At 43.3% G+C, this 22,966-nt stretch overlaps 1 protein-coding gene across 5 annotated transcripts; it reads left to right on the top strand.

The window, feature by feature from the left end:
• Nucleotides 1-1,552: 1,552 nt before the first annotated feature.
• On the top strand, nucleotides 1,553-22,420 carry LOC115150970 (RNA-binding protein 6). 5 transcript variants are annotated; one of them, XM_029694842.1, is made up of 21 exons: nucleotides 1,553-1,646; nucleotides 2,467-2,543; nucleotides 6,030-7,752; nucleotides 7,932-8,021; nucleotides 8,166-8,235; nucleotides 9,392-9,465; nucleotides 12,621-12,695; nucleotides 12,933-13,236; nucleotides 13,388-13,545; nucleotides 13,692-13,792; nucleotides 13,880-13,943; nucleotides 14,029-14,095; nucleotides 14,246-14,340; nucleotides 14,770-14,890; nucleotides 15,007-15,104; nucleotides 15,203-15,586; nucleotides 15,696-15,851; nucleotides 18,276-18,338; nucleotides 18,514-18,813; nucleotides 19,702-19,854; nucleotides 20,134-22,420. In XM_029694842.1, exons 2-21 carry the CDS (start codon nucleotides 2,497-2,499, stop codon nucleotides 20,224-20,226), a joined length of 4,236 nt encoding a protein of 1,411 aa, XP_029550702.1. In that variant the 5' UTR covers nucleotides 1,553-1,646; nucleotides 2,467-2,496; the 3' UTR covers nucleotides 20,227-22,420. The 5 variants fall into 5 exon arrangements, with proteins under 5 accessions (XP_029550702.1, XP_029550701.1, XP_029550703.1 ...); XM_029694841.1 differs by having other exon boundaries at nucleotides 13,874-13,943; nucleotides 18,517-18,813; XM_029694843.1 differs by having other exon boundaries at nucleotides 13,874-13,943; nucleotides 19,714-19,854.
• The last annotated feature ends 546 nt before the right edge of the window (nucleotides 22,421-22,966 follow it).

Genomic DNA, 22,966 nt, shown 5'->3' with positions numbered 1-22,966 from the left:
AATCAAAATATTTTTCATATTTGAGATTCTTCAAAAAGCCACCCTTTGCCTTTATGACAGCTTTGCACACGCTTGGCATTCTCTCAACCAGCTTCATGAAGTAGTCACCTGGAATGCATTTCAATTAACTGGTATGCCTTCTTAAATGTTAATCTGTGGAATTTCTTTCCTTCTTAATGTGGTTGAGCCAATCAGTTGTGTTGTGACAAGGTAGGGGTGGTAATCAGAAGATCGACCAAGAAGGAGAGTGATGGAGTGCTGTATCAGATGATCTGGCCTCCACAATCACCCGACCTCAACCCAATTGAGATGGTTTGAGATTTTAGCGGACAATGAGCCAATAAGTGCTCAGCATATATGTGGGAACTCCTTCAAGACTGTTGGAAAAGCATTCCAGGTGAAGCTGGTTGAGAGAATGTCAAGAGTGTGCAAAGCTGCCATCAAGGTAAATGGTGGCTACTTTGAAGAATCTAAAATCTAAAATATATTTTTATATGTTTAAAACTGGAGGGATGATTCCATATGTGTTCCTTCATAGTTTTGATGTCTTCACTATAATTCTACAATGTAGAAAATAGTGAAAAATAAAGAAAAACCCTTGAATGAGTAGGTGTATCCAAAGTTTTGACTGGTACTGTATATATTTACAAAACAATATTTGGGGGATTTGAAATGATGCAGAGAATTACATTGATGGAAGCTACAACCCATTTGCAATATTAAAGCTGATCTATCCCCTAAAAATAAACATGTCAAGAGTATATATCTATATTTAAAAAGTCAGTTCCAATACCATATATATATATATATATATATATATATATATATATATATATATATATATATAATATGGTATTGGAACTGACTTTTTAAATATTTCCTGTATATAGTATGGTTACTTACTTACTTACTTACTTTGTGTATGTCATATTTCCTATTCTTATTTCCTGTGTTTTTTTTCTAGTAAAACATTGTTATTGATTATTGCATTGTTGGGTTTTGAGTTTCCAAGAAAGGCATTTCACTGTACTTGTGTATGTGACATTAAAACTTGATTCCTATGAGTTGGCAGCAATCAGCCAATGAAGAAGTAAATTGCGATAGCCTTAATGGTGCTACCCATGCTATCACAGATACAAAGACGAGTTCTCTATCAGTCTCTATGTCCTGTTGTTCACACGTATATCTACATTTACAGTTTAGTCATGTTTCGCTTTGGTTGGCAACAGCCTTGTGGATATTGCAGTCTTTTGACTGTAGAAAAACAGGGATCTCTAAAAGTTGTCCAGGGGAAGCCGAGGCAGGCAGCATACGATGGAGGGCCAACTTCTCAAGCCGGATAGTCGGTCTGGAACTCGCCCACTTGCCGTGTTCGAGAGCATCAAAACCGTGTTGAATCATGGGTAAATTGTGAATGACTGACCATCAAATAATAATGAGTCACTATTTATGATGCAAGGTGATTTGTAGATCAGTCAAGCTGCAACGTCGAACAGACCTATCGTCTCAGTGGATATTGTAGTACATATTGCCAGAGGACTACAAATCCCACCAAAATATTACCCCTCCCTGGATACCGCTCTTCTTTAAAACCTCCGGTCTCCATTTTCTTCCCGATTGATTGAAGATCTCAGAACAAATATAAGGTGAGCTTCTCCTATTATAAATACTTAGAAATTGATTAAATATGGTTATTTCCGTTCATATCAACCTTTATCACCAAATAAAAACATTACCTCGCGTACACTTTGAAAACCGACGCTTACCTGCCAGGATATTAGCTCGCTAACGTTAGTAGCTCGAAAACCAATCCGGTGGAGACAGCTAGCTAGCTGACAGCAGAGAGGAAAAGGCGAAGCGAGAGGGTATACGCCCGTCAAAGTCTTTCCACGATAAGCAGACTGCATGGTCTGCTTTCCCGCCTATGGGACAAGACTGTCTCGTCATTATACACAGTATCTCTGACTTTAGCTAGAAAATGTCGCCAGCACGGCTAGCTAACTGAAACGTCGTCATTAGCGTATCTGGCCTTGTAATGCACGCCAGAGTGTACCTTGATTGTTTATCAAAATACTTGACAGCTAGATAGTTAGCTAGCTTCAACTGTACCACAAATAGTGGAGGAAATATTGACTGAAAGTAACTAACGTTATCTAGCTAGCAAACTTAATTTAGCTAGCTAGTTATCACACATTTGTCAGACCTAGCTAGTAAATAACATAATGTCACATTGCTAGCTAACCCAATCCTTGGCATAACATACGATGCTAAAGATTGGTGATACCGACTATCGTGTCAATGCCATCTTCCTTTGTAGACGGTAAACTGGTAGCAATTTGTTTCCTTGAATTTGCTCATTATAGATGCGTATCAAGCCCCTGTAGTTTATTGCTATACTGAAGGTAACACTGCATTGGAGTCAAGCTACTGTCTGGGATTTAACATGAAAACGTTTTACTCTGTCAGATAAATTTGGTGATTGGAGTTTGGAAAAATATGTGGGACGGACCCAGGAGAGGACCACAAGCGGGACCACCTTTTCGGTAAGAAGACAGTGGCAATGGCAGTAACCACAGAGCTGTTTTTATAGTGAGATGAGGAACACTAACGTTTCAAGTTATTTTCATTGGTTACTTGATTTGAAAGAGGTGCTCAATTGAAAATGTTTCAGTAGCTAGGATGCCATCTAATTGGCAAAAGATTTTCATGCAAATATTCAAAAATCCACCAGTGGTGTGTTTCCACCAAACCGACTTCTTGCAGATAAAAATCAGTGCTTGAGGATTTAGTGCACACAATGTACTTTTTAGTTTAAGTACTGAATAAGAATCTAAAGTTCAATGTGTTTCCATCTCATTTTCAACTCTACCGATAGTTTTGTCAGAGAACTGTTGCGTTAAAACCTCTCTTGGGCAGGTGGGACGGTCCCACCCACGGTTCACACTATTCAACAGCCAGTGAAAAATCAGAGCGGCAAATTCAAAACCACAAAATGTCATAATTCAAAGTTCTCAAACATACGACTATTTTACACCATTTTAAAGATGCACGTCTCCTTAATGTAACCACGTTGTCCGATTTCAAAAAGGCTTTACGGCGAAAGCATAAAGTTAGATTATGTTAGGACAGTTCCAACACAAGAAAAACCACACAGCCATTTTCCTAGCAAGGACAGGCGTCACAAATACCAGAAATTCAGCTAAAATTATGCACTGACCTTTGACGATTTTCATCAGATGACACTCCTAGGACATCATGTTACACAATACATGCATTTTTTTTGTTCGATTCCAGTAAAATATTTATATCCAAAAACAGCCTTTTACATTGGCGCGTGATGTTCAGAAAATATTTTGCAATACCTCTGGTGAATCAGCACAACAATTTAAAAAATACTCATCATAAACGTTGATAAAATATTAAACTGTTATTCAAAGAATTCTAGATGAACATCTCCTTTATGCAACCGCTGTGACAGATTTCTAAAAAGGTTCACGGGGAAAGCACACTTTGCAATAACCGGAGTACTGCGCTCAGAAAAATACACTAGGCAATACAGATACCCGCCATTTTGGAGTCATCTAAAATCATAAATAGCATTAGAAATATTCACTTACCTTTGATCTTCATCAGAAGGCACTTCCAGGAAGCCCAGGTCCACAATAAATGTTTTGTTCGATAAAGTCCATAATTTATGTCCAAATAACTCCTTGTTGTTTCCGTGTTCAGTAAGCTACTCCAAGTGTAGGAAGCGCGGCCAAAATGTCACGACAAAAAGTTAAAAAGTTATATTTAATTTTGTTCAAACATGTCAAACGTTGTATAGTATCAATCTTTAGGGCCTTTTTTAACTTAGAATATTCCAACCGGACGATTCCAGTGTCTTGAAAAACGTTTTGGAACACAGCTAACTCTCACGTGAACGCGCGCCAATGAACTAATTTGCTTTCCTGAGTCAACAACTTCCAACTTCCTCTGTTCGCTCTCTGTTCATCATAGACGCCTCAAACAACTTTCAAACGACTGTTGACATCTAGTGGAAGCCTTAGGAAGTGCAAAATGAACCCTAAGTCACTGTGTTCGATAGGCAATGACTTGAAAGGACTACAAGCACCAGACTTCCCACTTCCTGGTTAGATTTTTCTCAGGTTTTTACCTGCAATATGAGTTCTGTTATACTCACAGACACTATTCAAACAGTTTTAGAAACTTCCGAGTGTTTTCTATCCAAATCTACTAATAATATGCATATTCTAGTTCCTGGGCCCGAGTAGTAGGCCATTTAATTTGGGTACGTTTTTCATCCGGCTGTGAAAATACTGCCCCCTACCCTAGAGAAGTTAACTTCTTAAGGACAGACGTTCCGCATATGGTAGAGCGTGGCGCAAAATACAAATACCTCAAATGCTATGCCTTCAATTTCTCAAACATATGACTATTTTACACCATTTTAAAGACAAGACTCTCGTTAACCTAACCACATTGTCAGATTTCAAAAAGGCTTTACAGTGAAAGCAAAACATTAGATGCAGCACTAACCTTTGATCTTCATCAGATGACACTCCTAGGACATTATGTTATACAATACATGCATGTTTTGTTCAATCAAGTTCATATTTATATCAAAAACCAGCTTTTTACATTAGCATGTGATGTTCAGAACTAGCATACCCACCGCAAACTTCCGGTGAATTTACTAAATTACTCATGATAAACGTTGACAAAATACATAATTATTTTAAGAATTATAGATACAGAACTCCTTTATGCAATCGCGGTGTCAGATTTTAAAATAGCTTTTCGGCGATAGCACATTTTGCAATATTCTGAGTACATAGCCCGGCCATCACAGCTAGCTATTTTGACACCCACCAAGTTTGGGACAACCTAAAATCAGAATTACTATTAGAAAAATTGGATTACCTTTGCTGTTCTTTGTCAGAATGCACTCCCAGGACTTCTACTTCAACAACAAATGTTGTTTTGGTTCCAAATAATCCATAGTTATATTCAAATAGCTCCGTTTTGTTTGTTTAGGTCACTATCCGAAGGGTGACGCGCGAGAGCGTTTCGTGACAAAATAATTCAAAATATTCCATTACTGTACTTCGAAGCATGTCAAATGCTGTTTAAAATCAATTTTTATGCTATTTTTCTTGTAAAATAGCGCTAATATTCCAACCGGGCGACGTTGTATTCATTCAAAGGCTGAAAGAAAAAAATGGAGAATTCTCGTGAATGCGCCTCTTGTCTTACTGTTCCCAGGCTGACCACTAACAAATTCTCCTGCTGTTCTTCGCCCAGAGACATTCCACTTTCTGGCGCCTTCTGAGAGCCAATGGAAGCCTTAGAAAATGTAATGTTACAGCACAGATGCTGTATTTTTGATAGAGATGCAACAGAAGGACAACAAATTGTCAGACAGGGCACTTCTCAGGTTTTGGCCTGCCATATGAGTTCTGTTATACTCACAGACACCATTCAAACAGTTTTAGAAACTTTATTTTCTATCCAAATCTACTAATTATATGCATATTCTAGTTTCTGGGCAGGAGTAGTAACCAGATTAAATCGGGTACGTTTTTTTATCCGGCCGTGAAAATACTGCCTCCTATCCCAAACAGGTTAAATAGCAAGTGTACCTATTCTGGTCTTGGCATGTGCACTCTAGTCGACAGCTCGCAGATACAGTGCGGGTAGGCTTGTCTACATGAAATTATTATGGATAAGAGTGAGAATGTTTACTTGTCAAGCATGGATCATCATGTCACCAGAATAAGATGCTCTATATTTATTGGAAAGGAGCATCAAGCTCATCACAGTGCACTTTAACCAACCTGTGAAGTAAATCATAATTTATTTAATCTGTGACCTAATAATTTGCATGGTTTCCTGAGTCGTAGTGGGAGGACCACACACCATATCATCACGTGACTCCAAGTTTACCTTGATATACTTATTATATTATGGCCATTTCTCGCGTAGTTAATTGTACCAACACAAACATCCCACCATTTTTTTTGTTCCAGTGGTGGCAATCGTGGAGAAATGTTTGGGGACCGAGGTGGATCTATGCCCAATTTCAGGGGTCGAAATGGGATGAACATGGGTCCCAGGGGGCCACAGGATCGGGGGCCTCGTATGGACATGAGGAGGATGGATTGTCCGTCTGATATGCGGGGTCCGTCTGATATGCGGGGTCCGTCTGATATGCGGGGTCCGTCTGATATGCGGGGTCCGTCTGATATGCGGGGTCCGTCTGATATGCGGGGCCATGTTATGGAACCGCTTGACATACGAGGGAGAGGAGAACCACCCAGGGATTTCCTGGGGAGACCTGGGGAGGAATCAGACTTCGGCCTCCGAAGGCAGTATGAAATGGCAATCCGAGACAAGCTGCTAAATGCAGCAGGTAGTGGTGGTTTCAAGGGGCCAGGGAGAGGCATGCCACCACGAGGTCTACGAGAGCCAAATGACAGATTTATAGATATGAGAGATGGAGAGATGTTCCGCAAGGATATGCCAGGTTTCAACAATCCCAATATGGATGGAAGGCGTGGAGGATTTTCCATTGAGCCTATGGGTAGAAATGAGGGGTTCAGAGACATGCGTGATAGAGACAGGCCTCATATTGACAGGCCCCCGATGGGCATGGATGACATTGATGGGTTTAATATGGACATGCCTCCACGGGACTCGGACAGGGGAATGATGGACTTCGACAGGAGGGGTGCTTCGTCATTGAATCCAAGGAGAAGATTTGAGTCTGATATGGACTTCAGAAACCGCGTTGGACCCCAGGCTGAATACAAAGGAAGGGACAGATCTCCTGTAAGATTTGGCGACAGTGAAGGTGCGCCAATGGATGTCAGGGGAAGTCCTGGTTGCCCTCCAGATCTTGGTGGGCCAAACAGACCCAAGTTTATGGGTAAAGATCCAAAAGGCACCCTTAGAGACAGGGACTTTCCAGAAATGGAAGAGGTGTCGCTTGCAGAGGAGTGGAAGAATCGAAAAATGAAGGACAGTCTTCCTACTCCTATGACCAGAGGTCTTCCTCCTTTCACCATAGATGTTCAGGGACAGCGATTCCCTCCAATGTCCAGAGGGGGTGGTCTTCTTGGAGAGCCACCAATCTTTAAAGAAAAAGACAGACCATCCACAGAATTCCCAGGGAAAAAGGATGGGCCTCCCTTTGGCTTCCCTCACACTGAGAGAGAAGCTCCAGGTTCCCAGGACTGGGATAAAAAGCCCCCCCCAGATTTTCCTGTCATGGATTTGCCATCCTTTGGCCGTAGAGGTCCCCAGTACCCTCCCTTTCCACCCATGGGTCCTGGGCTCCTGCCAAACACCCCAAACAGAGAGAATAACAGCATGCACTGGCCTGGAGACAGAGATCCCAAGCAGAATCAAAATGTACCAAATCGAGGTGACAGACCCCCATACCTCTTAGAGATGGACAGGCCCCCATATCTCCTAGAGAAGACTCCACCAACTCCACTGGGCCAGGGGCCAAAAGATAACACTAGTTTCAAAGGGCCAAAGGCTGCATTGCTTGAACAAGGCCCAGAGAGGGATAAGCTGGTTCCAGGGCCTGCATTCCAAGGCAAAGACCAGGACTACAGGGACATTGACTACAGAACTGGCCCAGGGAGAGTCTTTTACCACAAACCTGAGGAGCTGCAAGTACCTAACGAAGTTCTAAAGGAATCCAAACCAGTCCAGACTCCCAAATTCAATGACTCTGGTTCCCAGGTTAGTAAAGCAAATGTATAGACTAAACCCCATAGAAAATGCTAAACAACATTTTTGCATCCAAACCAAATTCCATACAAATTTTCTTGTACATCTGTTGGTTGAGTGTTCCCCTTTTGTCATTTTGTGATTTTTCAATTGCTTTAACCTGTTATTTAAATCTGAACTGTCAACCAAAGGATCAGGATTACAGGAGTGCGACTGTGAAGGACAAGGTTACTCATACAATTTGCATCACTGGAATTCCTAAGACAGCCACAATGGAACAGGTTAGGAATCAAATCAGACATTTTCCTTTTGACTTTTCTGATTGCGTAAAATCATTTAGTTAGATTATGAAAGTTTTTAGTTATAGACCTATAGGCATTACCCTTTGATAAAAACACCACTAACAAGATTTCACTCTCTTGCAGATTCTTGGTGCCTTTGCAGTCCGTGATGGTGTCCCAATGCAGGGCATGAAGATAAAGAATGTTGTGCCAGGTGAGACAAAAGTCCCTGTGTGGACATGCTCAACTCGAACAGCATCTCACATCTCCTACGAATTGTTTCGCTATTTCGCTATACGACTCATATACGCTTTTCAAAGTGTCTTTGTTGCCTCCGGTGTTCTCGATCTTGATGCAGTCGCGCATCAGTTCAACAGCCAGGTTTTCTTAGTATTTATCCATTAGCGTTTTTCATTCCTGACGATGTAGGGACACGTTCAAAACATTTTGTAGAAGCTTTCATCCTCAACGAAGCCATCTTTGACAGTGACTATCTGTCACAACAGTTCATGTGACAAGCATTTCTTGCGTACACACCATTTGTTTCATTATACACCATTTCCTTTTTTTAACAAATAAATCATTGATTATAAATGAATGTAGGCAGCAAGCCTGTATTACAGACCACTCTAAGTGTTTTGCTGAGACTTCAGGTTCTTGGTGTTGCGTTTCTCGTCATTCAGCTTAGACCGTTTTCTCAATGATTTGATTGTAGGACTGCTTCAGGCATCTACTCCCAACTGTTCATTCACATGCTTACCAAAGAACATCACATTAATAAATGCTGCAAGATGAGTTTAAACTGTGTTCAGTTGAAAAGGGCTGAGCTCATGCAATGTAAGGCGTTACATTTCAGATCTCTGAGACGCTACAATACCATGTTTCTGAAATGACAAAGTTTAGATATGGCAGCAAGACAATTCATCAATGGCATAGCCTATGTTTCATGTTAAAGAGTTTCTTTCATACACCGTAAGCCTATGCCTTAGTAGCACATAGGTCATACCTTTATGCTTGCAGGAACTTCCCTTTACGGAAATGAAGCTATAGTCGAGACAACATTCAGTCCATAGTTGGATTAGGAAAAGATGTCGCTACTGGCAATTAAATAAGGACAACATTGCCAACTCAAATGCAAGATAAATGACTAATATGCATGTTGTGCTGCAAAGGTACTGTATTAGTGGAGACATTGGCATACATGAATAATTAGGACAATGTTCTATTCCCCCCCCATGTAGTCATCTAAATGCAGCACTATCACCACAAAAATGCTGAATGTGATCTCCTTTCGTGATGTGCTCATGAACTGCTGTCCTTACTGGCATTGACTAACTCAAACCCATCTGTATTTCAAATGCTGTCCCCAGGTTACAGCTACGATACGGCCTATGTGGAGTTTTTAAACCTCGAGGATGCAGTCCACTTCATGGAATCCAACCAGGTGGCCCATCCTCGTCTCTCTACGTCGGCTGTGCCTTCGGGCAGGAAGAAGGCTTGGGCTGGGGGGGCTGGCATTTTATAAGGTTTAGGGGAGGGAGAGGTGGGAGCAGGGTTGGTTATTGTTTGGGATCATTTGTCGTAGTTACTCCCTACGTGTGGGTGTGTGAATTTACACTGTTGGTGTAGGTTCAAGGATGCTGAGAATAGCTTTTTGGGAAAAATTCGACTTTTCATAATAATAGTTCAGTAATACGAGGTCGAGGAGGCGTGTGTCTGGTGCATTGTACACTGAGTGTACAAAACATTAAGAACACCTGCTCTTTCCATGACGACAGACTGACCAGGTGAATTTAGGTGAAAGTTATGAACCCTTATTGATGTCACTTTTTAAATCCACTTCAATCAGTGTAGCTAAATGGGAGGAGACAGGTTAAAGAATAATTTTACAGCCTTGAGACAATTGAGACATGGATTGTGTATGTGTGTCATTCAGAGGGTGAATGGGTAAGACAAAATATTTAAACACCTTTGAACGGGGTATGGTAGTAAGTGCCAGGCGCACCGGTTTGTCGAGAACCACAGCGCTACTCGGTTTTTCATGCTCAACAGTTTCCCGTGTGTATCATGACTGGTCCACCACTCAAAGGACATCCCGCTAACTTGACACAACTGTGGGAAGCATTGGAGTCAACATGGGCCAGCATCCCTATGGAACACTTTAGACACCTTGTAGAGTCCATTCCTGACATATTGAGGCTGTTCTGAGGACAAAAGATGATGGTGCAACGCTATATTAGGAAGGTGTTTTTAATGTTTTGCTCACTCAGTGTATGTCTAGGCCCATAGGCATGCAACATAATGTCTTGTTCCTGCATTCTTGGTCCTCTGTCCATCGAAGTCCTTAGTTGGATTGGTTTTCTTTTAGTGATCTCTTTTTTCCGTTGTTGGATAGCAATGTCAAGGCGAGTAAGGCAGCCATTTCTGCGCTAGCGTTCAAGTCCATCTTAGGTTTTGTTTGTTCTCATTTTTGCACAGAACTTAAAAATACGAGAGTTGCTTTTTTTGGTGGCAATATTGGAAAGTTGATCTCTTTACACTTCAGACTGCTGTGCCCTGTTGACTTATACCTTTCTGGCAATATCTTGCCATAACCTTTGGCTATCTACAAGCCCAACTTTCTACATTCTACAATACTCTGACTGTTTGTTGGGGGTTATGCTCATTCCTTGTTCTCAACAAGTGGACAGTAATGTTCTATTCCATTCTTCTTTCTCTACACATAGAGAGCTGTGCAGCAACCATGGTATTCTTTCGCAGTGCTGAATGGATAGACTCCGTGCCTAAATGCGTCCTCCACATCAGATCCACTTGTCTGCTAAATACAAGTATAAATTTGCTCGACATCCATTCACTTGACACTTGAGGAGTCTTTTCTCTTGACCACAGTTCTTTGCTCACTTTTTCCTTTTGGGGACTGTGAGGCCTTCCTTTTGGTCAAATTGGTATAGGTTCATGTAGAGTATCAGAAGCCCGCGTTGGTTGGCTTTTAGCCATTTTAGCACAGGTCAATGTCAGTGGTGCACGCCACCAGTATAGGTGACTCATATTCTCCCAACCATATTGTCCGAATCTGGTACCCATATTGATGGACTCATGACGCGCTACAATGTTAAGCAACAGACAAGGCTAGAGCCATATCTGGCTCTGATCAAGGCTGGAACGACGCAGAATCAGTGACAGGTGTTACATGTTCCTTTGATCTATCCTCTGTTAATTTACTAATTGGGTAGCTGGTTGGTAGAATGGTTTTGGATTTTGTAAAAATCATTTGGTTACATAAGATTTTAAAGACATGCATTTCCTCTCAATTGTTTAATGAATTCGACTATCTTTTTACCCATCAACAGCAAAAAAAAAACGGTTAAAGTATTGTCTCGGCAAGTGGGGTTATTGTAGATATAACTGCCACTCACCATTTTTAGATGTACTAAAATGGTGAGTGGCAGTGCATTCGGAAAGTATAGACCCCTTGATTTAAATAAATGTTTTTTCCTCCTCAATCTACACCCTACCCCATAATGACAAAGCGATTACAGGTTTGTAGATTTTTTTTTTTTAGTGTTCACACCCCTTGCTATGAGACTCGCAATTGAATTTTTCAGCGGCAGGGAATGGGAGACTAGTCAGGATCGAGGGAAAGATGAACGGAGCAAAGTACAGAGAGCTACTTGATGAATACCTGCTCCAGAGCGCTCAGGACCTCAGACTGGAGTGACGGTTCACCTTCCAACAGGACAATGACTCTAAGCACACAGCCAAGACAACGCAGGAGTGGCTTCGGGACAAGTCTCTGAATGTCCTTGAGTGGCCCAGCCAGAGCCCGGACTTGAACCCTATCGAACCCTGTCTCTGGTGAGTCCTGAACATAGCTGTGCAGCAACGTTCCCCATCCAACCTGACAGAGCTTGAGAGGATCCGCAGAGAAGAATTGGAGAAACTCCCCAAATACAGGTGTGCCAAGCTTGTAGCGTCATACCCAAGAAGATTCGAGGCTGTAATCGCTGCCAAAGGGGCTTCAACGAAGTACTGAGTAAAGGGTCTGAATACTTATGTAAATGTGATATTTCAGTTAATACATTTTTTTTATACATTTGCAAAAATTTCTAAACAACAGGTTTCTTTGTCATTATGGGGTATTGTGTGTAGGTTGATGGGGGGGGGGGGGGACTATTTAATCCATTTGAGTAAGGCTGTAATGAAATGTGGAAATTGTCCAGAGGTCTGAATACTTTCTGAATGCACTATATTAGTTAAATCTGAGATTTTTTCTTGTCTTTAAACCAGTCTGGTCCAGCACAGTCATGCCTTTAGGCAGATTAGTGTCATACACTTACAATGCACTGCCAACACAATGGTCTATTGAATTTCACATTTTTGAAGTACAAATTTGAGTTCTTTGGAAGGTATTGGTCGATATGGCTTCCATATTTCTGTCAGAACTATGTTTGTCCTACTACCCTCTCCACTGAGGAGGACTAAACCTGCCACAGTGCATGATGGGAGTCTGTTCTCTTGGAACATTTAGAATTGTGTCACTTGGTTGGCAAGAAAGCAGATTACTCAGTTTGGATCTAGCGAACTCTTCCTGTTTTTCAGGGATCGCTGATGGTTGGCACTAAAACGGCTCTCATGAGATACGTCCAGCCGGACAGAAGTGTCAAGGAAGCTCAAGTAAGTGTTGTATATCACACAGGAAGGGCCTGCTCTGGATGACAGTGATTTATTCATTCCTTTTACCTTGGTCCATAGACCTTTTCTTATTTTTAGAATGCTAGTAGCATAGGTATTTTTATGCTTGGTAGTATTTACCCCCAAGATTTGTATGCATGGTAGATTTGTTTTGCCTGTATTCCTTATGTTAAGACAACTGCCACTAAGGTATTGATGTGGCTCCTCTCACTGTGTTAGGAACCAGGCCCTCCGGCCCAGGAACCCCTGCTGCCAAGCCCAGGCCAGCTCCTGGTCAACAAGGCCAAGAGTGACCACTACGGCCAGAATGGCTCACAGGCCAAGGCCCCAGTGGACCCCCTGTCTCAGCAGGGCTCGTGGCAGCGCAGCTCAGACCTCACCCCAGAGGCCTGGCAGCAGCAGGTGGACCAGCAGCTCAGACAGCAAGAGGCTGAGCAGCAGGCAGAGTCCTGGGCCAGCCGCAACCCCCCTCGCCAAGCTCCTGGCCCTCATCAGCTGGACCCCATCTTTAAGGAGAGCAAGAGTGAGTGAGCTGGGTAATATTGGAATAGTTGGTTTGAGGTGTGACTGGATAATACATTTGTTTGTCTATGGAGAACTGTTAAAACTCAATGTGGTATTATAGCTCCCAAGTTTATAGATCAGTGTGCTTGTTCTCCCCTCTTGCCCTACAGCCATGATCATAAAGAATGTGAAGCCCACCACAACAGTGGAGACCATCCTGAAAGCCCTGGACCCCTTCGCCTACCTGGATGAGAGGAACGTCCGTCTGGTTAGAGGCAAACCACCGGGTGCCAAATGCTTCTGCTTCATTGACATGGACTCTCATGAGGTATCACATAGCTGCCATAACATGTCAATTAGGCTCTTTGTCATGGTTTATCACACTCCAATTTCCACCTGATATGTGGATTTTAAATGTCTGAGAGTTGTACCCTGCTTAATGGATGTCATGACGTGGCCTTTTTTCCATCCTAGCAAGTGACCCGTCTAGTTGACCTGCTCACCAAGCCCAGGCCTCTCTCTATCGACGGGGTCCGGGTTTACGCCGAGGTCGCCAAGCCTTTGAAGAATCAAAAGTGAGTCCTGTAGCATGTTATATCATGTAGCCACAGATTTCAGTGCACTACTGAGGATTTGATGGTGTCTTCTCCTGCTAGCTACAGAAGAGAGTTTGATAAATCCAACACTTCTCTCCTGGGGTTCCCACCTGAGGCCAGTATGATAGAGGTAAGTTAGGTGTTTGCTATCATTTTGGGTTTTGAGTTTGTGTGTTGGTTTGAAAACTGAACATGTTTTTGTGCCCTAATTCCAGCCGCAGCAGTACTATTCATCCCAACCTCACAAGCAGCCACCAGGAGCTCCCCCACCTAACATGCAAGGTAAGTCCTCTCTGTCAGTATCCACATTCAAACACTATTCTGCCTGAGGATTTGCACATGTATTTTTCAGCTCAACATGCTTCAATCATCAGGTAATGTTGAGTCCAAAATGATCTGTAAGAATCCATCTTATATATTCTTTTGACCTAGGAGACCATTTGGGTGGATTGATGGGTGGGCCGATGAGCTCAGACATCCCTCACTCCCATTCGTCTGTCTCTCACTTGAACTCCAGCATGGCTCAGGTGAGATACTATTCTAACCAACTTTATTCTAAAGTGAAGACACACGCATCTGTTCATGCTACACACACACACATCTCTGCTGGTGCTGCTGCTACCAGACTCTGTCTTTAAATTGTGCAGTATTTAGCAATAATAACACTTGCGCCCTCTTCCCCAAAACACGTGTAAATATTTGACTAGAAATTGTGCCTTACTGTATTCTTGTTTATTCCATTCGACTGCCGTTTACTTTTTGTTTGTATTCTCATCTTTCATTATTTCTTATTGTTGTTGCATTGTCGATGGAACCTGCACGTAAGCGTTTCGTTGGACAGTGTATACCATGGGTATCTTGTACATACTTGAAGCGTTGATAATGATTGACAGTTTAAACAGAAAATGGTAACAATGTAACCCAGGTAACCAATGTTTCCCTCTCCCACATCCCAGGGAGGTGGCTATGGTGAACCTCCATTAGTTGTTCCCTACCAACAGGCTCTGCACCCCCAGGTCTCCTCTGCTGGAGTAATGGCAGCTACGGGAGAACATAGCACTGATGGCTACAGCTATGGTAAGGCCAAGCAATAATGCCCCTCTGACATCAGGGGAAAGAATGCGAAAAGACAGGCGTTTTATCAGTCTCATCTTGTCATACTCTTGCAATAACTGACCTTCTCATTTCTCTAGCTACTGAAACTCCTGACGTGACTAACTACCTGTATGATGCCACTTCTGGGTTCTACTACGATCCCCAAACTACCTTGTACTATGACCCTGCCTCTAGGGTAAGAGTGCTGCACAGCAGCTCATATATGATCTGATGCATGCTCTTGAAATGATTCTCTTCGTGTGTCTGTGCTTCATGTCCTGTGTCTGTGTGCAGTATTTCTACAATGCCCAGACCCAGGAGTACCTTTACTGGGACAGTGCGTCCAAGACGTACATCCCCGTGCCCGGAGGACACGCCACAGACACCCAGCCCCCCATGGCCCAACTTAGTGTTGCCCTGGCACCTGACGTACAGGCCATTCTGGCCAATCCAGTAGCAGACGCTCCACTGGACATAAAGAAACCAGAACCAACCCCTCATGTCGACCCTCCACCAGTCCTAAACCCTACACCTGCTCTGAACACCATGCCTAACCCCAACCCTTCCCCTGAGAGGAGAGAAGACGACGACACTACACCTCACAGCCTTGACAAGAAAGACAGCAAAGAAAAACCAGGAGAGAAAGAGGAGAAACCCAGGAGCCTAGCTGCGGTCAAAGTAAACCCACATGACCACATTGTGCTCATATACAATGAAGCTATAGGAACAACCCTCTTGCCCAAATACACTACCTCATAGATGGTGAATACATATGTGTCATTCTCAGGTCATGAAGGATATGGAGCGCTGGGCTAAGATCCAGAACCGTCAGAAGGACAGCGTCCGTTGCCCGTCCCCCATACTGAAGACCTCCGTGGGCGGGCTGGATGACAGGAAGACCTCCAAGGCAGCTGATGCGGCCTTCGCCATCTTCGAGAGGAAGGTGGGTGGAGAGTCACGGTTACAGTGGGGGGGGGGAGTATTTGATCCCCTGCTGATTTTGTACGTTTGCCCACTTACAAAGAAATGATCAGTCTGTAATTTTAATGGTAGGTTTATATGAACAGTGAGAGACAGAATAACAAACAAAAAAATCCAGACAAACGCATGTCAATGTTATAAATTGATTTGCATTTTAATGAGGGGAAATAAGTATTTGACCCCTCTGCAAAACATGACTTAGTACTTGGTGGCAAAACCCTTGTTGGCAATCAGAGGTCAGACGTTTCTTGTAGTTGGCCACCAGGTTTGCATACATCTCAGGAGGGATTTTGTCCCACTCTTTGCAGATCTTCTCCAAATCATTAAGGTTTCGAGGCTGACGTTGGGCAACTCGAACCTTCAGTTCCCTCCACAGATTTTCTATGGGATTAAGGTCTAGAGACTGGCTAGGCCACTCCAGGACCTTAATGTGCTTCTTCTTGAGCCACTCCTTTGGTTCTCACCCAAGATTTGACAGTACATTGCCCTGTCAAATGATGCGGTGAAGTTGTCCTGTCCCCTTTGCAGAAAAACACCCCCAAAGCATAATGTTTCCACCTCCATGTTTGACGGTGGAGATGGTGTTCTTGGGGTCATAGGCAGCATTCCTCCTCCTCCAAACACGGCGAGTTGAGTTGATGCCAAAGAGCTCCATTTTGGTCTCATCTGACCACAAAACTTTCACCCAGTTGTCCTTTGAATCATTCTGATGTTCATTGGCAAACTTCTGACAGGCATGTATAAGTATTCTTGACCAGGGGGACCTGGCTCACATTAACACCATTATCCCAGAAACCCAAGATCCACACCAACTTGCATACCGCCCAAACAGAGCCGCAGATGATCCAATCTCTATTGCACTCCACACTGCCCTTTCCCACCTAGACAAAAGGAACACCTATGTGAAAATGCTGTTCATTGGCTACAGCTCAGCGTTCAACACCATAGTGCCCTCAAAGCTCATCACTAAGCAAAGGTTCCTGGGACTAAACACCGCCCTCTGCAACTGGATCCTGGACTTCCTGACCTTAGTGTTCTTGGGCACAGGGACTATGGTTGTCTGTTTAAAACATGTTGGTATTAGACTCAATCAGGGACATGTTGAAAATGTCAGTAAAGACACCTGCCAGTTGTCAGCACACGTCCTGGTAATCCATCAGGCCCCACGGCCTTTGTGAATGTTGACCTGTTTAAAGGTCTTACGCACGTCGACTACGGAGAGTGATCACACAGCTGTCCATATGGCTCGCCACCATTGGACTCTGGAGCAGAGGAAATGCCTTCTCTGGAGAGATGAATCACGCTTCATCTGGCAGTCCAACGGACAACTCTGGGTTTGGCGGATGCCAGGAGGATAATGGTCTGGGGCTGTTTTTCATGGTTTGGGCTAGGCCCTTTAGTTCCAGGGAAGGGAAATCATAATGCTAAAGTGTAAAATGACATTCTAGATGATTTTGTGCTTCCAACTTTGTGGCAACAGTTTGTGGAAGGCCCTTTCCTATTTCTGCGTGACAATGCCCCGGTGCACAAAGAGATCCATACAGAAATGGTTTGTCGAGCTCGGTGTGGAAGAACTTCACTGACCTGCACTGAGCCTGGACCTCAACCCCATCGAACACCTTTGGGATGAATTGGAACGCCGACTGCGAACCAGGCCTAATTGCCGATCCTGAATGTTCTTGTGGCTGAATGGAAGCAAGTTCCCGCAGCCATGTTCCAACATCTAGTGGGAAGCCTTCCCAGAAAAGTGGAGGCTGTTATAGCAGCAAAAGGGGGGACCAACTCCATAGTAATGCCCAGGATTTTGCAATGAGATGTCATATACTTTTGGTCATGTAGTGTACCTCACATGCGCCTCGTAATAAGACTGCAATTACCCGATTTAATGAATTATCTGACTGCATAAAGATTATTTAGCAATATGCAAGAACACCATAGTTGAGTTACAGTAATAGGCCATGAAAATATGTCTGAATGGAATTCTAAATACAAGTGTATTTAATTACTTTGTAAAATGAATGGATTCGCATACAAGGCAAAAAGCTTAAGTTACAAAGCATTAACTGGCATTCTAGGAGAGGGAGAGATCTCGAAGACCCTTTTATAAGCATCTGCGTTGTTTTGATTACAAATCTGAGTTGACCAATAGCGTTACTGTACCGTTAACCTCCAATCAGATGTCAGACCTACATGATATAGTCACAACAGAACTCCTTCTCAGAGGTGTGACCTTGGGGGCTGGCAAGATCAACACAGAGAATGCGGAATTCCTAAGAACACAGGAAATTCTTGCTTACAGCAATGAGTCACTTCGAGAGCTGCCCTACACATTTTATTTACCATGATTTTATTGATTCTACTGTAACTCCTCTGTTTCCACATACAGGGTGGAGACGACCCCTTCAAGAAGCCTATGGCTCCTCCCAAGAAAGAGGGGAAGGGCTCAAAGGTGAGATTGGTTGGATGATTCGTGAGCAGTCACCACCAAATGCCTAGAATGTTCTGTGGTGTGAGAGCTGGGGAAAGAAGGCGTGAATTTGATTCCAATCCATAATGTCTGGGCTGTTTTCCTCACTCCCTGGTGAACTTGTTCCTGAACTTCCTGCTCTTTCCACTCCACCCAGCAGCCCATTGGCTCTCTGGGCCTGCTGGCATCAGACTACGCAGCTACAGGCAGTGACGAGGAGGAGGAGGTGCAGCACGAGGTTCCTCAGGTTTCTAGGAGCCAGTCCCAGGACGAGGAGGACAAGCTAACAGACTGGAAGAAGATGGCCTGCCTGCTGTGTAGGAGACAGTTCCCCAATAAGGACGGCCTCGTGCGCCATCAGCAGCTCTCTGACCTTCACAAGCAAAACATGGAGATCCACATGAAGATCAAAAGGTCAAAGAAGGAACTGGAGGCTTTGGAGAACCAGGAGAAAGAGGTCAGTGGAGGCATGATTTTTCGTCACCTTTTACATAAGTGCGTACACGTTTAATATGTTGCTGTAAAGCAGTTCCAGTAGTCGCAAATAGCTAAATCATAGTTGTCTCAGTCTTTCTCTAACTTCCTCAGCTTGCCAATTATTATATACTGGCAACGAACATAATCAACAAACCGACAGGGGAGTTTGGGTCATCTGATACCCCCCCCCAGACTTAAGAGAGAACTCCACAAATCAACCTTTTTAAATACAGACCCGTCACTGAATGGATCTCCTTACCTACTAGAGCTGGGATGGTAAACCAAAATGAGTGAAACGGACCATTTTATCAAGGACATTTTAACATTTCACTGATATCGACAATAACGATTAGTAGCCTTTTACTAGGAGAATGTGAAGTTTGAAATGAAACTGAATGCGCTATTGCTAACTGGACAATTGATAGCTATGTCATTCAAAGTAGTAGTAGTTTTAAGGGTTATATAAAAGAAAGTAACTGCACATTAATGTTAAGAATTTATCGTTGTTTATGGTTAATCATGATGATTTAGTCAATTTATTGCGATATGGATTTTTTTCCCCATGTCGCCCAGCTCTATTACCAACTCATATTTCCCAAGCGAAAAGCCTTTAAGAAAATATAAGACATCTAATGAGATACTGATCCCTGAATATGGATCTTGACCGTTAATGTTACCTTTTCAGGTATTTTAAATGTCTGTAATATCTAATTGTTAATGTATGTAAATTGTAGTCTTTGTCTGCAATGTCTTTTTCGTTACGTGTCGAACCCCAGGACGACTAGCTGTCGGTGTGGCGTAAGCTAATGGGGATCCTGATAAAATGTTATTTTTAAATGTCATATGACTGACGTATTAATGTGTGTAGTCTGTCCCACAGCTGAGTGCTGGCGAGTCCAACGGCTCCCCAGAACAGAAGAGAAGGAAGCACCAACATCAACACCAGAATAGCTGGGCTGGTGGCTCCAGGGACATGCACAAAGGCAGCGAGAGACCTGGGTTAGGCTCTGAACCTGTTGAGGTACGTCTCTAACGCAGCTCTCCAACTCTGTTCCTGAAGAACAACCTACAGAACGGTTTTCACTCCTACCCGTAATGTAGCACTAATTCTAATAGTTAGCTGGTTGATGAGCTGAATCCGACTAGTTACAACTGGGATTGGAGTGTAAACCTACAGGAGGGTAGCTCTACAGGAACAGGGTTGTTGAGCCCTGGTCTATAACATTTTGTATTTTTCTGTCTGTAGTCCTCCAGATGGGTTTCTTTTTAACTCTTTGTGATGTTTCCTCTCTTGTCTCAGAGGAAGAAGAAGGAGCCTGTTGTCTGGAACCATGCCACCTACAAACAAGCTGTGCGCAAGTCCATGTTCGCACGCTTCAAAGAGCTGGACTGACCTCTTCCTGTGAACACCAGGGGTGCGTTCAGTTCACTGTATGTTTTGTGCTCACCATTCTTCAACAGTCTGAGGTTTGTTTGCTGGTGGTGGTTGTGGCCTGATCAATATGGATGTAACCTTTCGAAATCGCAAAACTAATGCAGCACAACGTACACAATCTTCCTCCGTTACCATAATCACAACATTCTTCAACTGGTCGTTCAGAAGGGCGCTGTTTCCGTTGAATCAAACGTTGCACGCCGCTCTGTTCTACTTAACACACCCAAGATCACCCACTCTTGTGTGTTTGTCTGTGGGGAGTGTTGGTCAACATAATGGACTTGCCATGGCCAGCGGAGCTTTTGGACTGAGCTCACCTCTTACTGTACCTGGTGGCCCCACTTCACTCTACTACAAGGACTTTGACTCCCCAGCAAAAAAAATCAGGCCGTAGCCTGCCCACTCAGCTCAACTGTTGAGACCATGGAGCCGTAGGGAGACCGCTAGGGCCTTCACATTTCTGCAGTATTTTCTGTGCTTGTTGGAGGTCCTGTTCACCTATCCCTATCCCACTGCTGTACTAACTGCAGGAGCGAGGTAGAACCAGTGGCATTGGGGCTAAACTGCTCCACAGACTCACCCCAAACATCAAGCTGGCTTTGACTGGCTCCTAATCAATCCTTTTTATGGATGTAGCTTTGTTTTCCTATGTGTTGTGTATGGCTGATGTGTAGTATTATTGTGATGTGTACTCAGCAGCCAGATCTGCCATTGTAGAATCTCTGTATGCTACCAGCTGGATCCAGCTACACACCATCATTTATTTTAAGATGTTTTTATATGGACTTATTCCTTTCCTTGTTTGGGTTATACTCTGTATGTGTACATGTTTACATTTTTAAGTAAACCAAAAAAATCACCTTATTTGAGTCTGGTTTATTTATGTGAAAGGATGTGTGTACTGTTAGATTAGGAATGTGTGCAGTGATTTACTTTGCCTCCCACAATTTTCAAACGTTCCATCTTAACACGTCTGTATGTAATCAAATGTCAGTTTGGCATACAGGAACTACGTCACTCCCATCCCGGAACAAGTTGTTTTTCCTTATCGAAGTTGCTGAACGAGTCAGTCATTGAAAGCAGATCCTATTCACTCACTGCTGTTGCCTGGGGTCGGGTTTACAAGACTGTCAGACAGAAATTCTATTCGGCAACTCTCCATTGGGTGGCAGCAGTGTTCTTTAGAGATGTGTACCGTCACTAAATCCGAATAGTGTTGGACCTTTCCGTGATGTTATATGGTTAACCCTTCAGATAATACAACGAACTGGAATATGCTTCATTGTTTGAACAGGGAATTGTTGCAATGATCTCTACGCTTATTGGTCTTGGTGATTTGTTGAAGGTGATGAGAAAAGGATGTCTTATAGCTGAGGCAGAACAGCATGAGGATGTTCATTTTGTTAAACATCGGTATTACCCATAGCACTGGTGCTACAGGGAAGGAACAAAAACTCTTAGCCTCCCCGACTAATTTGCTTCTGTTTTGTCTAGGTTAGGATTACTAAACCATCCTTTCTTGAGTCCAGAGGGTTAGTGTAGAATCAGGTGATTTACCTAATGTTTGGTGTGTTTTCTATCATTTCATATAAGCCCCATTCCTGCTCTGCAGGTGTCAGAATATGGGCTCTACTCCCACGTGGTTTTGGCTCCGTAATTGGAGGATTACCTGGGTTTAGTGTTCTCCGAGTTCCTCTGAGATCACAACAGGAACCAGACCAAGGTGGAGCCCCAGGGGCCACAGGCAGTCAATGCAGAACAGCAGGAACACAACAATGTAGGGGCTGCTTAATCCCACTGATGGTGCTCTGACTTTGTAGTTTTTCCTCTTAGTTTAAACCAGCAATATCAGTCATTCCACGGAGGGCCGAGTGTCTTCAGGTTTTTGGTTTTTCATTTTAACCAGAAATTGAATCATGAGCACTGAGAATGGCAAAAAATGACACTGTCCATTGGAATAAACAAAATCAGAAACAATATTGCTGCATTATTTTTGCTCAGTATGATCAAATTTGTGACGAGAGACGACATTTTCCAGGTATTTCCCTGTTTAAAAAAAATAAGACATAGTTTGTGATTCATATGGTGCGAACCCCATTGTAATGTACAGCCTCAGATACAATAAATGAGTCCCCACTCAGGGGAAAACCCATTGTTTTGTGATTTCAGTTTCCATCAGCAAGTTACTTTGGACTCAACTTTACTGTCTGCCATCCAACCTGCTCCTTTTCTCTTAAGTTGCTCCAACAAGGAGTGGTTAATGCAGTTTCTAACCAGAGGCATTGACAGTGAGGAGCCTGTAAGTCTGGAGACAGACATGCAGGGAGGCAGCACAACTCCCTAAACCCTGCTCTGTGGCTTGGCAGGGAAACAAGGGTGAGTGCATAGTCACAAACAACAAAACAACCCCGCCAATAATATAAAGTAAAAAGGCCATTGGACTTGAAAGCACTCGACTTGCTGTCCGACATTTGTTTTTGGAAAGTGCTATGGTTGAGTAATGTACATACTTTAAATTGCAACTCTTATCCCGCCGTATTATTTTGTTCATGGTGACGTAGCCAAGTGTTTGTCAGAGCTGATGGCAGAGCAGCATCCTCATCGCTCCTGTGTGGTCGGATAGAAGTGGAGGTGGTAAGGTATGATTGGTTATGCCACGCTGGATCAACAGACACTCCATCATGGGTAACCCACCATG

The sequence above is a fragment of the Salmo trutta genome, chromosome 16, assembly GCF_901001165.1.
Source record: "Salmo trutta chromosome 16, fSalTru1.1, whole genome shotgun sequence".
NCBI classification, from domain to species: Eukaryota; Metazoa; Chordata; class Actinopteri; order Salmoniformes; family Salmonidae; genus Salmo; species Salmo trutta.
This window is presented reverse-complemented; position numbering and strand designations above follow the sequence as displayed.